Raw genomic sequence first — 14022 nt, forward strand, 5'->3', positions numbered from 1 at the left:
CATTTTTAGAGTCCATCACAATGGAGGTGAATGAAATTTAATTTATTAAATATCATTTACTTCTGTTGGACTGGAACCAACTGAACCAATGTCATCTGGCAAATAGGCAACAGAGTTTTTTTTTTTTTTCCTTTTTGTGATTTGGGTGAACTGACCCTTTAAAGGATTACTTGTGACTTTTGACACATGCACCTAGATAAGAAGATTGATACCACTCTTGTGTGTAAACAGTAAATTTTAAACTACCATTGATTAGGATTGTTTAGCATAAACACTGGACATGAGGAAATAGTTGCAAAAGGCAACACAATCTGCCTACTAGCACGTCTAAATCTCACTAATTAACACATTATATCTTGTTTGCTTAATCTGCACAAGTCCAAGTGTTAAAATGGCTCATTGAGATTATGGGAGGGATTTTTTTCTTGGCTACCCACAGTGACATATTAAAGGGATAGTTTGAATTATTTGATGTGCAGTTGAAGTATTTATCTATTCAGTTAATTAGCTACAGCAGATTCCAGTTGGCACCTCCCAAATTTAACATAACATTTTCACACTTTTACCTTTTCCGATTAGCATCTACTGTTATATGAGCCAAATATCAGTCTCTTCAAACAAACCATGGGTGAAATCAGTAATTTTACGTCACAGAACACAGGAGCTGCTGGTTTACTGCTGTCTTGGTCTGTTAGTTTGTTATTGTGTTGTTGTGTGACTTCGGTGATTCTGAACTAGCCTAAAAAAAAAACACAATAATGCAAACAAGCTGATAGATCAAAGTAGCAGTAGACCAGCAACTCCTGTATTCTTCAAAGTAAAATGACTGATTTTGCCACTGTAGTTTGGTTTGGAGATATTTGGCTGACAGTATATTGGCAGTTTCTCATTGGAAAAAGCTGTCTGAGGTCAAGGTAAAATGTGAATGTGTCTTTTAGGTGGACTTAAAGTGTTAACTGACCCTGTCAACAGCAGTTCATTGTTGAGCCTCTGTATTGTTCTGTATAGTTAACTTTCAATACGTATCTCATGTAACCCAACTTCAAATAATCCAAACTCTTCTACATACAGAGAGTGGTATCATTATTCTTGTCTCAGAAAGCAGATCATGAAAACAAATGATTCTTTTAAGTTTTACTAGTTTCAAAAGATAGAGAATTACATTTAGATGTTTTTTCAGTTTGTAACTAGGATCTGGAAGTAGGACATTTTTACATTTGTATAAAAAATGATAATGAACAATGACAACTATTTATTCATGTTAGTGCATGTGAGTGTTTCTGTGTGTGAGAGACACTGTGGTCATCACAATAATGGTGACTTTAGCCAACTTGTGGAGATGTTGAAGAGAGGCCTTCAATGACTTCTGATGTATTTTTTGTAGTAAAGTGGGTAAATACTGATGCAGTTTTCAGTTGTTATGTATGTACTCATTGCAGTGCCTAGGTTGCATGTATTAATATCTACTGATGATCTGAGGCCCAAAACATAAAAAAATAAAAGGGATCTGGTCAAATTTAGTGTGAATGTCATGCCCATCCATCTCTGCTGTAATCACTTATGTTCCCTGTAAAAACAGACCAAAACACATTTCTTTGTCAGCAGAGTAGCGGTGTGACTGTACCCTTAAACCTCCGACTGTGTCTTAACACAGCCTGGAAAAACAGCCAGATTTGTTCAAAGATTGGTGACCCACTTTAGGCAGACTTATTTGGGGCAAGGAACACATGTCGATGAGACAGCAGCTTTATTTCCAGACTGGGTCTTCATGTCTGCAGCCAAATGGTGCCACATGTTGTTTCTTCTGCAACCACAAGAGGTCGTGCTTGTTCCACCACAAACCCTCATTCATTTACCTGGTTATAAAGAACATCTAGTCGCCTCGCATGACTCACTTAACAAAAACAGTCCATTTCAACCTGAACAAAAAGTTTACATCTTAAAACAACAAAGTGGAAATTTGCATTAAACTGTCACAGTTGCTTATTTTTACAGTAAAATTAAATGCTTGTGCAAGCAGAATATCCATTAAACTGATAGCACTTAATGATGACCATGCTAACAAGATGTACATGAACAACCAGGACGTTACACTGTAAAAATAAACTTTTTTTTTTCTAATTTAAAAAAGTTACTGTTCAGGCTGCCTTTCTTAAATTTCCATTTCAATTTAAGGTTGAATTTGAAAGGATAAGATGGAATTAATTTAAAACAACTAAACTTTCTGGTGAAATTTTACATTAATTCAGTTGTGCATCAGAAAAAATGTTAAGTAAGGTTAAGATATTAAGATGAACCAACAACTCCTTAGTCACAGTGACAAACATTTATAACATTTAACATTTATTCCAATTTATTAACTTTTAACTAATCCAATACCAACCTTCATCATGGTTCGCAGTGTTTTCATTACTGTGAAAAGAAGCAACCATGATTTTAACTGGCTATAAAAAGAAGAGTATCAGGAGAGTTTTAATTCTCAAACAATGCATGCTGGGAAGTTGAATGTGTTTTTTTTGTTTTGTTTTGTTTTTGTTTTTTGACACTTAATATAAAGATTGAACTATGTTGTAATATAAAGATTGAATTATGTTCATTCAAGCCATCATTTCAAGTCAAAAGACTTCATGTTATAAGAACTCATGTTTATAAGTTTTTAGTGTTCTGAAAATAAATACTAGAAATTTAAAGTTAAATTAACTTGAATAAATAAAACTCAAATATTTACTGAAGTTAATGAAAAAAGATTTGTAGATTCTACTAAATTCCTGTATGATTTGTTACAACATATTGCTATAGATGAGCATTTAAGCTTCCAAACAATGTCTGTCACATCAATCAACTTAAAAAACTGTAAAATATTAATAATTGCTTGAGCACTGCCTCAGTTAGAGGAATGCATTTGATGTCACATTTTCCAAAAATCAAATCTCCCCTTTTAATGAATGCTAAAATTCTAAAAGAAATGAAAGAAATTAAAATTAAGTAAAATTTCAACAAAATAATTTCAACAACACCAGACAATTAGAGAGAGATCATATTTAGACTACCATTCTCAAGGTAGTTTAATATATTTTTTTTCCATTATATCTTTCCTTTTTTCACTTTAAAATGAAATCTATTCATTCATCTATGATTATGTAATCATTCTCAAAGGCTCGATTGTCCTCTGGTCTGTTGTTGATTCTGCTGAGATGTTCAAAAGGTCACACACTCAATCGCTTTCAGTGTGATTCTATTATAGTAATATCAAACATTTACACTTCACAGGAAGCATTACACTTGTTTTTTTTAACATATTTTCTCTAATACAGTGGTTTTCAAACTGGGGTCTGGGGACCAAGAGGGGACCTTGAGCAGGTTGTTGAGGGTCCCCACCAAAAGCAGGAATAAAATATTTGAACTTTTATCACAGTTTTTGGAGGTTGGAATAACAAGGGAAGAAATATGGTTGGCAGGTTTTGATTGATTTTCATTTATAGTGATTCTAGTTTGTTCAATAAAGACTTTATTATCTTTAAACTTAAAAATAAAAACATACTCAGAGGGGATTCCTTAAGAGAAAATCCTCTCAAACTGGGGGTCTCATGTGCATCTGTTGTGTCATGAAAAAGTTTGGAAACCCGTGCTCTGATAGATGTTAAAATGATTATTTCTGAAGTATGAAGCATAATAAAGAGACTGAAAGATGAAAATGCTGTACAAATAGGTATATAGGTTAATCTGCTAATTATCTCACAGCATGAGTGTAGTAGGTATTTAAAAAAAATGTAAATTTTGTAAAATGTTTTATAAGATGTTTGACATACTGGGGTGAGTTGCTGGGACACAGTAGCTATTAATAAGACCAGTTTATTTTTGAATAGAAGCAAATCTGTTCCATTAAAAGATTATTAGGCTGCATACCGAGGTACACTGCATTAATCTGGATGAGATGTTTATATAAAGCCCGATCATTTGGAAATTCAGATTTTGGCCCTATTAATGGAGTATTTGTCTTTGCTGTTTATGTAAACAGAGTCATCAGACAGAGAGGAAGAGAGGGAGGAAGAGAGAGCTGCGTTCAGGGTGGGTTGATGACAGCCCCTGGCTCTGCATTGCTGACGAAAGCTGCTTAGCTCCTCAGTTGCTATGGCAACCAGGGAGAGCAGCCAGACAAAAACGAGGCAAAGGGGAGGGGCTTTCGAGGGAGAAATAGAGGAGAAAGGGCTGGATGGGAAAGATAGAAAGAGGGGAGGGATACAGACAGCCGATAAAGAAACGCACCAAGAGCACGAGAGGTAAAACAAGGCTGCAGACGGAGATAAAGACAAGGTCTGGATATAAATGCTCAGACCACTTGCCACTGGGAAATAATAGCTGAAGCAAGTGACAAGAGGGAAAAGGAGAGAAGATGGATGTACAAACGGAGAACATGGACCCCCCGCCTTGTGAATCCCAGTCGGGTGGGAAAATCAGAAAAGGATTCAAGCTGTTTGGCAAACGCAAGCCAGGTAACATCTTTTCTATTAGAAGCAAAGGGGACGGAAACAACAAGTCACCTGTTAACAGGAGCAAAACCCTGGATGGATTATCAGAGAATGCACCAGATTCGGAGCAGGATCCCGACAAGGAAAAGGGACAGGAGGTGAGTCAAGGAGAGATGGAGCAGGCAGAAGAGGAAGCACTCGGCGAAGATGGCGTTCTAGCTGCCGCCCATGCTCGCACCTCCATTTCTTCAGCCAGCTCGGCCAAGTCCCTCAGCTTCTTGTCGTTGCTGAGGGGTGGCCGGCGGGGAACAGGTGACCGCCGAGTCCACACTGTGTCCCAGCCAGTGGCCCGGCAACGTCGTGGGTTGAAGGGTCTCTTTGGCAATGTTAAGTTCAAATCAAAGGATAAAGAGGACAAGGAAGAAGCCCCTCCAAGCCCGCTTCTCATGTCGTCCCGTGCCAACAGTGTGGAAATCATCAAAGAGGATCTCACCCTCACCCCTAAATCTCAGCCTCGCTCTTTGGACAGCCCGGAGACTGAGAGCTGTGAGCCCATCAAGAGCTTCAGTACACAGGACAGTGCAGCGACCACCCCATCAGAGACTGTAACTCCCCAGGCAACAGCAGCCAACGTGAGTAGAACTAATGAGCATGTGCCGCCTTCACCCATCTCTGAACCACCCCTGGTACCCGGTGATAACAGCCTGAGCTGCTTGCTGGCAGACATCTCCTCTCTCCTGACCTTTGACTCAATCACTGGGGGTGGTGATATCATGGCTGATGTGGAGGCAGAGTGGGGGAAAGCCAGTAGTCCTGTCAGCGCTGTTGTGAATGAAGTTACACCGTCATCCACATCTCTTTTCTCCAAACCCTCCATCTCCTCTCCGCTGAGTTCTACGTCTGTCAGCACTGCTGTGGCGGCGGCAAAACCCTCTCCTGTAGCCATCTCCACAACAGCCACCACTAAATCTTTTACTTTATCCTCCTCTCCCATCGCCAAGCCGAGCACTATCATCACAACCTTGACCAAATCTTCCACTTTGACAACTCATTCAGTCAAACTGAGCTCAGACTCTGCTACAGCCTCTGAAATTAAACCAACTCCTACACTCACTACTGGAAAACCTTCAACGACTCCTGTAACGATAACAAGCTTTTCATCTTCCCCTTCAATGACAACTAAATCCACACTGAGCTCCACCTCCACTACTACAACTACAGCTCCTCCGAACACGCCGGCCACTGTAGTGAAGGCTCCCTCAGCTAGTCCAACTCTTTCCTCTACGGTTAGTAAATTAGCTTCAGAGATTCCTTCAGTAATTAAACCTAGCCCTGTAGCTACACCACCTTCTGCACCGGCTAAACCTCCACCAGTAACCCATAGCCCTCCCACTCCTGTTGCTTGTAGCCAACCTCCCCATGCAAAGTTAAGTTCAGCTAGCAGTTTGACTTCCACTTCCTACAAACCTTCCTTAAGTTCAGCTGCAGGAGTCTCTAAAACCCCAGTGACAGTATCAACCTCCTCTCCTGCATCAATGACAACGATTCCCACCTCAAATACAACCTCAGGCTCAGCACCCATGGCCCTTTCCAAGCCTATATTCACCTCAAGCCCGGTGGACTTGAATAAGACCCCTCCCTCACTTGGAACAGCTCCACATCCTTGTCTTTCCTTTACCTCAACTGCCAAAACCCAACCCAGCACCACATCTGTCCCAACTCCACCCTCAACTTCTTTAGATAAGATTCCTCCGATGACTAAACCTGCTCCCATGCTGGCCTCTTTGGATAAGACACCCCCTGCTCCCATAACAACTCCAGCTCCTACCACTCATGCTGTTGTTACTACAGCATCCCCAACACCTCTGGTTCTGGGTCAGATCCAGGTTGCTCAATCTAAAACCCCTCCTCCTCCTGCTCAAATCCCAATTTCTGTATCTAAAGACCCACCTGCTCCTCCTCAAATGCAGGTTTCTCAATCGAAAGCCCCTGCTGCCCCTGTCCAGATCCCAGTTTCGCTATCTAAAGCTCCTCCTGTCCCTGCTCAGATCCCAATTTCTGTACCTAAAGATCTTCCCTCTACAGATCAGATCCCAGTCACTCAAACAAAAGCCCCTCCTGCCCCTGCTCAGATCCCAATTTCTGTACCTAAAGATCTTCCCTCTACAGATCAGATCCCAGTCACTCAAACGAAAGCCCCTCCTGTCCCTGCTCAGATCCCAATTTCTGTACCTACAGATCAGATCCCAGTCGCTCAATTAAAAGCCCCTCCTGTCCCTGTTAAGATCCCAATTTCTGCATGTAAGGACCCTCCGGCCTCTGTTCAGATTGATGTTTCTGTATCTAAAGTCCCTCCTGCCCCTGCTCAGATCCCAATTTCTGTCTCAAAAGATCTCCCTGCTCCTGCCCAAACTCAAGTTTCTCAATCTAAGGCCCCTCCTGGCCCTGGTCAGATCCCAATTCCTGTTTCTAAGGGCCCTCCTGCCCCTGCTCAGATCCCCATTTCTGTATCTAAAGACCCTTCTGCCCTTGCTCAAATTCAGGTTTCTCAATCCAAGGCCCCTCCTGGCCCTGGTCAGATCCCAATTCCTGTTTCTAAAGACCCTCCTGCCCCTGCTCAAATCCCAGTTTCTGTATCTAAAGACCCCCCTGTCCCAGCTCAAATTCAAGTTTCTCAATCCAAAGCCCCCCCTGGCCCTGCCCAGACCTTAATTTCTGCATCTCAAGACCCTCAAGCTCCTGTTCGTATCCCAACTTCTGTAGCTAAAGAACCTCCCACCCTTGGTCAGATACCAATTTCTGTATCTAAGGACCCTCCTGCCCCTGCTCAGATCCCAGTTTTTCAATCTAAAGCCCCTTTTGTACCTACCTCTGCCCCATGCCCTGTCCCTTCTCTTCCCTCCACCCGTGCACCTTTGCCAAGCGAGGCCCCAGCCCCTGCTACAATGAGACAGGCATCAGTGGATGGGCAGCTGACTAGTCCCAGCAGCACAGATGCCCAGGGGTCCCAGACGGCTGCTGCCAAAACAGATGAACTGCAAACTGAGTCACGAACGAGCCTCCAGGCTGCCCCCAAAGAAAGAAGGACACCACAAGTAAAGGCATCAGGACTGAGTAAAATACCTGTCGTTGGTGGGGGCAGAGCAGGCAAGATACCTGTCCGGGAAAGCCATCATGTTGATGAGGAAGTTAGCAGGGACCCACCTACGCCTGTGCTGGAGGAAGAGAGGCCTCATTTCAACTCACATGATGCAGGAAGCAAAGATAAAATCAGCGATGTCAGGGCTGTTGTGCCCACCTCAAAACACACCCAGGAGGAGAGTCAGCAGCCGAAAGTCCTCACCAGTTTACCGCGTGATTCCAAGATCCCTGTGAAGCATGGCGCTCACATTGCCTGCCAGATCCCTCAAGCTAAAGAGCCCCCTCGCACCAAGATACCCGTGTCCAAGGTTCCTGTCCGCAGGGTTGGTAATAAAACTGCAGCTGCGGCGGGTGTTGGCACCCAGATGAGAAAATAAAACAATGGACTGACTCAATCAACACAGAATATGGCTTTGAATGCAACATTTTTCCAATATAACTACATGGCCACTCTTTTTTAATTCATTTTTCTATACTATAATTCTTGGCTTGTATCTCTGTCATCTCTACACCATAAGCAGCAGTAACACAGTCAAGGACGCTGACAGCACTCAAGCACAAAACATCTCCATGGGGAGCCAAAGCAACAAGCTTGGGCTCTTTTGGTGCTGAGCCAACTGGACATGCACTCAGGAAAGGTTCAGGGTCACACCTGAACACACAGCAGCAGAAGCAGCATCGGTAACTAAGGTTAAGCAAGATTAAAGGTCTTCTGGGAACACAGTCTCACACACACACACACACTCACAACATGGGCGAGTGCCTTTTTAAGGGTGCTTTTGCTACAGACTCAGAATTTGTTCAGTCTTTTCTACAGTACTTTTAACTTTTGTTACTCCCACTTTTTGTAGGAACCGTCAAAATCTTTTTTGTCTTTCTTTCCAGCAAAGTCTCTTTGATAATAACCAGTCCCTTGATTTATGTCAAGAGAAGAACCACAAGGAGCTCTACAGATAAATAAATAAATAAATGCAAAACAACCAAATTTACATTCCACACCTATCTCTGGATGTATGTAGCAGAAAACGTGCCATTAATTTTTTGTACAAGATGTTGAACTGTACAGCGCCTGTCTGTGTGTCCGCCTGCTCATATGTAACATGATCTGATCTCACTGTGAACTATGGAAAGGAAATAACTCCTTAAGTGAAATGGACAGTGACTGCAGCCATTATAAATGGCTCTGTGGACGTTTGAGCGAGACAGAGAGGATGCTCAGATGAGATCTCCAGCTCGTACACTGGCACATCCTTACCCGTATACCCCACTTATACTCAGATGAGAACAATATCTCTGTGTATAGTCTCATCTATGTTGTTCTGTTTCCTATTTAATCAATAAAACAATATGACTACTTAGCAAGATGAGATCTGTTTAAGTTGTGCATGATGTCTTCCTTTATATTGTGGCAGACAGATAAGAAATATGAGCACAGGAGCTGCAACTATTACTTGATAAATCGATTAGTTGTCAACTATGGAACGGTAACTATTTCTGATGATTGATGAATGCTACTTTTTAAACAGAAAATGTTCAAATTATCTGATTTCAGCTTCTTAAATAGTGTAAAAAATAGATCTGGTAAAATTAGACATATACTATAAAAATGAAAAAGCTGAGAAAAGTTCAAAGGAAGTTCAAGGGAACTTACTTCAATAGATTTTTTGAGTTTTGAAGCCAACTCAAACGCTTTATTTTAAGAAAAAGGTCCCAACAAAAGATTATAGGTTGACAAAACTTTTAGTTTGACTTTGATTTAAAACTGAAAAATGCAGTGTTGATCAATGTCATCTATTAGATCAATCAGCAACTATTTAGATAATTAATCACGTTTTAAATCACTTTTCTTTGATTCCAGCTTTAAAATGTGAATAACTTTTGGTGTCTTTAGTCTATGACAGAAAACTGAATGTCTTTGGGTTGTGGACAAACAAGACGTTTGAGCAGAGACAGCAAAAGTACACACAGTCTTTACTGAAGCAGAAGTGCAGGTGCCTGTGTGAAAAATAACAACTCTGGTAAAAGTAAAATTAAAATTTCAAGGTAACTTATTTCAATAGATTTTTTTATCAAGTAATAATGTTTTGGTGGGATAATTTACTTTTCCAATTTAGATATCCATTTATCGACAAATCAGTTTCACTGCCCACTGTGAACAATTTTTGAGTTTATCTAACGTTTATCTATCTCAACAGAAGAACTTTGCTTAGTTCATTTAGTTTAAGTTTAATTCAAAACTCAAAAATTTAGTGAGGGCAGTTGCCTTGAAATTATGAGTTTTCTCAGCTTTTTTCTTTCTTTCTTTTTCTTTCTTTTTTTTTTTTTTACAGCGTACCAATTCAACGTTTTTACTCATGTAAAAGTGAAAAAGTACAGCCTCTGAAAAACAGTCACCCTCTGAAGGACATTTCAACTGATTCTGTACAGAGCTGACTGAGTCTTGTTTTTATTTCGTTACATCTGTCATGTGTCTTATCTATGTGTTATTGTCCCATCAATTTAGGTTAAAATCAGTCTTGATGTCGGGAAGATGCATTAAAACTTTTTTGAAAATTTAAGAAGAAGAAAGTACAGATATTTGTCTTAAAATGTAGGGAGTAAAACGTAAAAGTAGTTGGTATTTGTCAGGGAACAATAAAGTACAGGTATCTGAAGACTCTATTTAAGTACAGTAACTTAAGTATTTGGAAACAGTAAACAGCATTTTTCACAATTTTCTGACATTTTCTGGACCAAAAACCCGATTAATTAATGAAGAAAACGATGGACAGATTAACCAATAATGAAATAATCCTTGGTTGCAGCCTTACTGAGCACATATAAAAGGATTTATTGGCTCTGCATTAAGTAGCAATACATCCTCTTTTGAGTTAATCTTATGTGGAAGGAAATTACGTAACTCTGTCAAAGCTAAAGATGCGAGTAAAGAGAAATGTCAAACATTTTATATTTCCACTGACAAATCCCCACAGTGGCTCTGCGTCTTACTACAGCCTGCTGCGCTCATAGTGTCCTCATAGGAAGATGATTCCAACAACATCCACGCTGGAAGCTCACTGACCTGAATAGCGAGCACATGAATGTCAGCAGAGCCTGGCCAATCAGCTGCGAGGGCAAACGCTTAACATGCATACCTTATTATCAGGAAAAGGGTTTGGGAATGTGTGTCATTGCTATTCTTAGTGTGAAATGCACCCGATGCATCTGCTGAATAATACCTCTCTCAGAGAGAAAGTGGATCATTTGATTTGGATGAGAACCAAATACAGATAATTATTTAAACACAAAAGGCTGGAGTGAACTATAAAGACTATGCCAGAATTTTAAAGACTAGTACAAAAAAATAAAAAATCAATATCAATACTACTGCAAAAGAAAAACAGTCCTTTACAAAAAAGTGGATTTTTAATTAACAGCTTTTTTTTCCCCCAAAAAGGTTGTTAAAACAACCTGCACACTGTGCTGGTACAGAAAACGTTACTGAACTCTGTCTGGTTTTGCTGACAGGTTTCAGGCAGGACAACAGCGACTGAACTGAACTGAGGCCTTCAATGAGCACTTAGATCTTTTTTTATAGCACTGATACTTTTGATACTATAATTACCAGATACAGTATCATTTCATTTAACTGTTTTTAATTTTAGTTTTATTTGGAAATGGTAGTATCAGACAGTGTACATATAAATACTACTTTACTGTTCACAATGCTGTACAAAGGCAGAAAATTCCTGAAATTCCTTTTTGGCCTTTTACACTCACACAACACGTTCTCAATTATGGTGCAATACATTAAAAAGGGCCCTTAGGGAACCAAGCAGTGTTTTAATTTGTCGCATGACTATCTGAAGGCCATGTTTCCCTTTCCCACAATGACACACTGTTGTCTGACGGTAACATCCAGTTAAAGAAATACATCAAAAGAGTTCACTTACTTACTGTTTTTAAGTTTCTGAAGTCAAACTTTAGACTAGGGAGGCGATACGTTCTTAGAAATGACGGTGCTAACCAGAACCATAAAAGGTTTCTCGGCTTGTCCCCATAAACAAACCCTTTTTGATTTTTGTTAGAGTCAGTTATTTCTAGAAATAAAGATATCACTTGGAACCCTTTCAGAGAGTTCTGCCTAGAACCTCTCATAGAGAACCATCTGTGAAAGGTTCCACAGAGTTCCCCTATGAGAGGTTCTACTGAGACCCTTTTTGTATTCCAGGGATTGTATCTAGAACTTTATCAGAAGATTTTACCAGGAACCTTTTTATATTTCAAAGGTTTTATCTGGACAGCACTCAGGGGGTTCTACAGAGAACTTTTTTAAATTCTGAGGGTTTTATCTAGAACACACTCAAGAAGGTTCTACTGAGATCCTTCTTATGTTTCAAGTGTTTCATATAGAACACAGTCAGGGGTTCTAACATGAACTTTTTTACATTTCATGAGTTTTATCTAGAACCCACCAGGGCGTTCTACCAAGAACCCTTTTATATTATGGTACAAAAAAATCCTTGACGAAACCTTGATGAAAGAGTTGTTCAACGATACTTAAAGAACTCCAAAAAGGGTTCTTTGAATGAAAAAGGGTTTTTAATGGAACCCTTGACAATCCCTGTCTTCCAAAAAGGGCTCTTGGTTCTGGGTAGAACCTCGGCCCTTCAGGAAGAACCTTTTTGGAACCCTTATTTCTAACAGTATAGAATATTTAAATTTTTAAACAATAACTCCTCATCATTATTGTACTGTGTTGCTTTACAGAAACACACCCTTAAATGAACCCTAAAAAAGTAATGTCTTGAAAGTTTCTTTAAACTATGTTTACTTCGTCCATTTTATGAAAACAAAACAAATATTTTTTACCAGCTGGCATCATCATGTGTACCATAGAGGACTAAAGGCAACTCTACCAGCTGTTTGTGGTGAGAGTAAAAGCTCCGGTTTGAGGATGGGAAGCTGATCGGAGTCATGGGGCGATGTGAAGAGGAGTCTGGTGTTAAGAGTAAGGAGAAGTAGAGGACAAAGGGTGGTGAGGTGACACAAAAAGACCTCTGTTTACTTTAGGAAGCCAGGGGCTGCAAGCTGAGAGGAGAGGACCATCATTTGCCAGAGAAAAACACGAGGATTTCAGCACATCAGGTGCTGATACAGAGCACACAGAGGGTAAAAGCATCTTCCTGGGAAAAGAACAGTCTCCCCCCGAGGCCCTGACACAACACAGGTTTGCTTCTGGGGATCACCTGGGATTAAAATGTTTAAAAATGGGCCTAAGCAGCATGTAGATTTATAATCAGGTCTGTTAGAGCAGAGATCAGGCTGCTTATGAGGGCTCGCAGTGTGATAAATTACATTATGTACATATAAATATGATTCCTGCAGTGTTGAAGTGGAAACTAAAACAGGAATATTTACTGAATGCTGCCTTTTGTCAACATCCATTCACATGATTTTCCTAGCAATGTGGCTTTCATGCTTAACAACAGCCTTGAGTGAAGTACGACCAGGGAACGTGTTGGAATAAACTTTTGAGCTATATTGCGTAAGAGCACCTCTGTTTGTTGTTTGTTTGTTTAAAGACAAACAAGCCTGTTGCCCCAAATATGTTACACAAATTACAGCAGCACCCATAACGCACTGAGGCCACCCCGGCTTTCTATAGTCTGTATGTGTTTGTGTCTGTTTCTGCCTCTGGAGAGATGGCGCTCCTCTTTAGAACCTAATTTAGCATGCTTCATTCTGTGTTTCCATGCCAACCCCACTAGGTCAACCAATGAAAGGCTGTGAGTGCTGGGAGGGGGAGGAGTTTAGAAACATGAGTGCCTTAATGAGCACACTCACTGTATACATGCTAATAAGACCACTTATTACTTCATACACACATTTTAAATGGATCATTGAGTTATAACCCTTTAGTGTCTTGTTAATAATGCTTCACTGTAACTTTGACATGTTTTAACAGTTTGCTTCCACACTCAGTTTTTGCATTACCTGGAATGAACCAGCCAAGCAGGAAAAAAAACTGAACTGCTGAATTTTCTGTCTGTGGGTGCAGAAAAATTGAATTGATACAATACTACAATTTTAAGTTTCAATACCATATTAATACAAAAACAATACTCAATACTTCTTTTGATGCTATGCCAAAAAGAATAAAGTCATAGGCACACAAAATAGCTTTTTTCTCCCCTCCTTTTAAAAAATTAAAAACCCTGCACACATTATTTTGCTGCAAGCCAAATTTCAGGCAGGGCAGTAAAGACAAAAGTAAACTGAGGTGCTGAATGAGCATTTATTTTAATAGCTTTGATAATTTAGATACTATAGTTCAGCGATATAGTGCTGTTTTAAACATGTGGCACTGAAAAAGTATCATTACCCTGATACTTTTGACAACCTTACCTAAAAAAAATGATGGCTAAAAGAG

The 14022-nt window shown here is 40.1% G+C and overlaps 1 protein-coding gene across 1 annotated transcript; it reads left to right on the top strand.

The window, feature by feature from the left end:
• Positions 1-3697: 3697 nt before the first annotated feature.
• LOC146318931 (uncharacterized) lies at positions 3698-8977 on the top strand. Its single transcript, XM_084731150.1, has 2 exons — positions 3698-6529; positions 6713-8977. The coding sequence occupies exons 1-2, from the start codon at positions 4394-4396 to the stop codon at positions 7985-7987; spliced, it is 3411 nt and encodes a 1136-aa protein (XP_084587276.1). The 5' UTR covers positions 3698-4393; the 3' UTR covers positions 7988-8977.
• The last annotated feature ends 5045 nt before the right edge of the window (positions 8978-14022 follow it).

Source organism: Lutjanus erythropterus, chromosome 11 (assembly GCF_056507025.1).
Source record: "Lutjanus erythropterus isolate fLutEry1 chromosome 11, fLutEry1.hap2, whole genome shotgun sequence".
In the NCBI taxonomy this organism is placed as follows: domain Eukaryota; kingdom Metazoa; phylum Chordata; class Actinopteri; order Lutjaniformes; family Lutjanidae; genus Lutjanus; species Lutjanus erythropterus.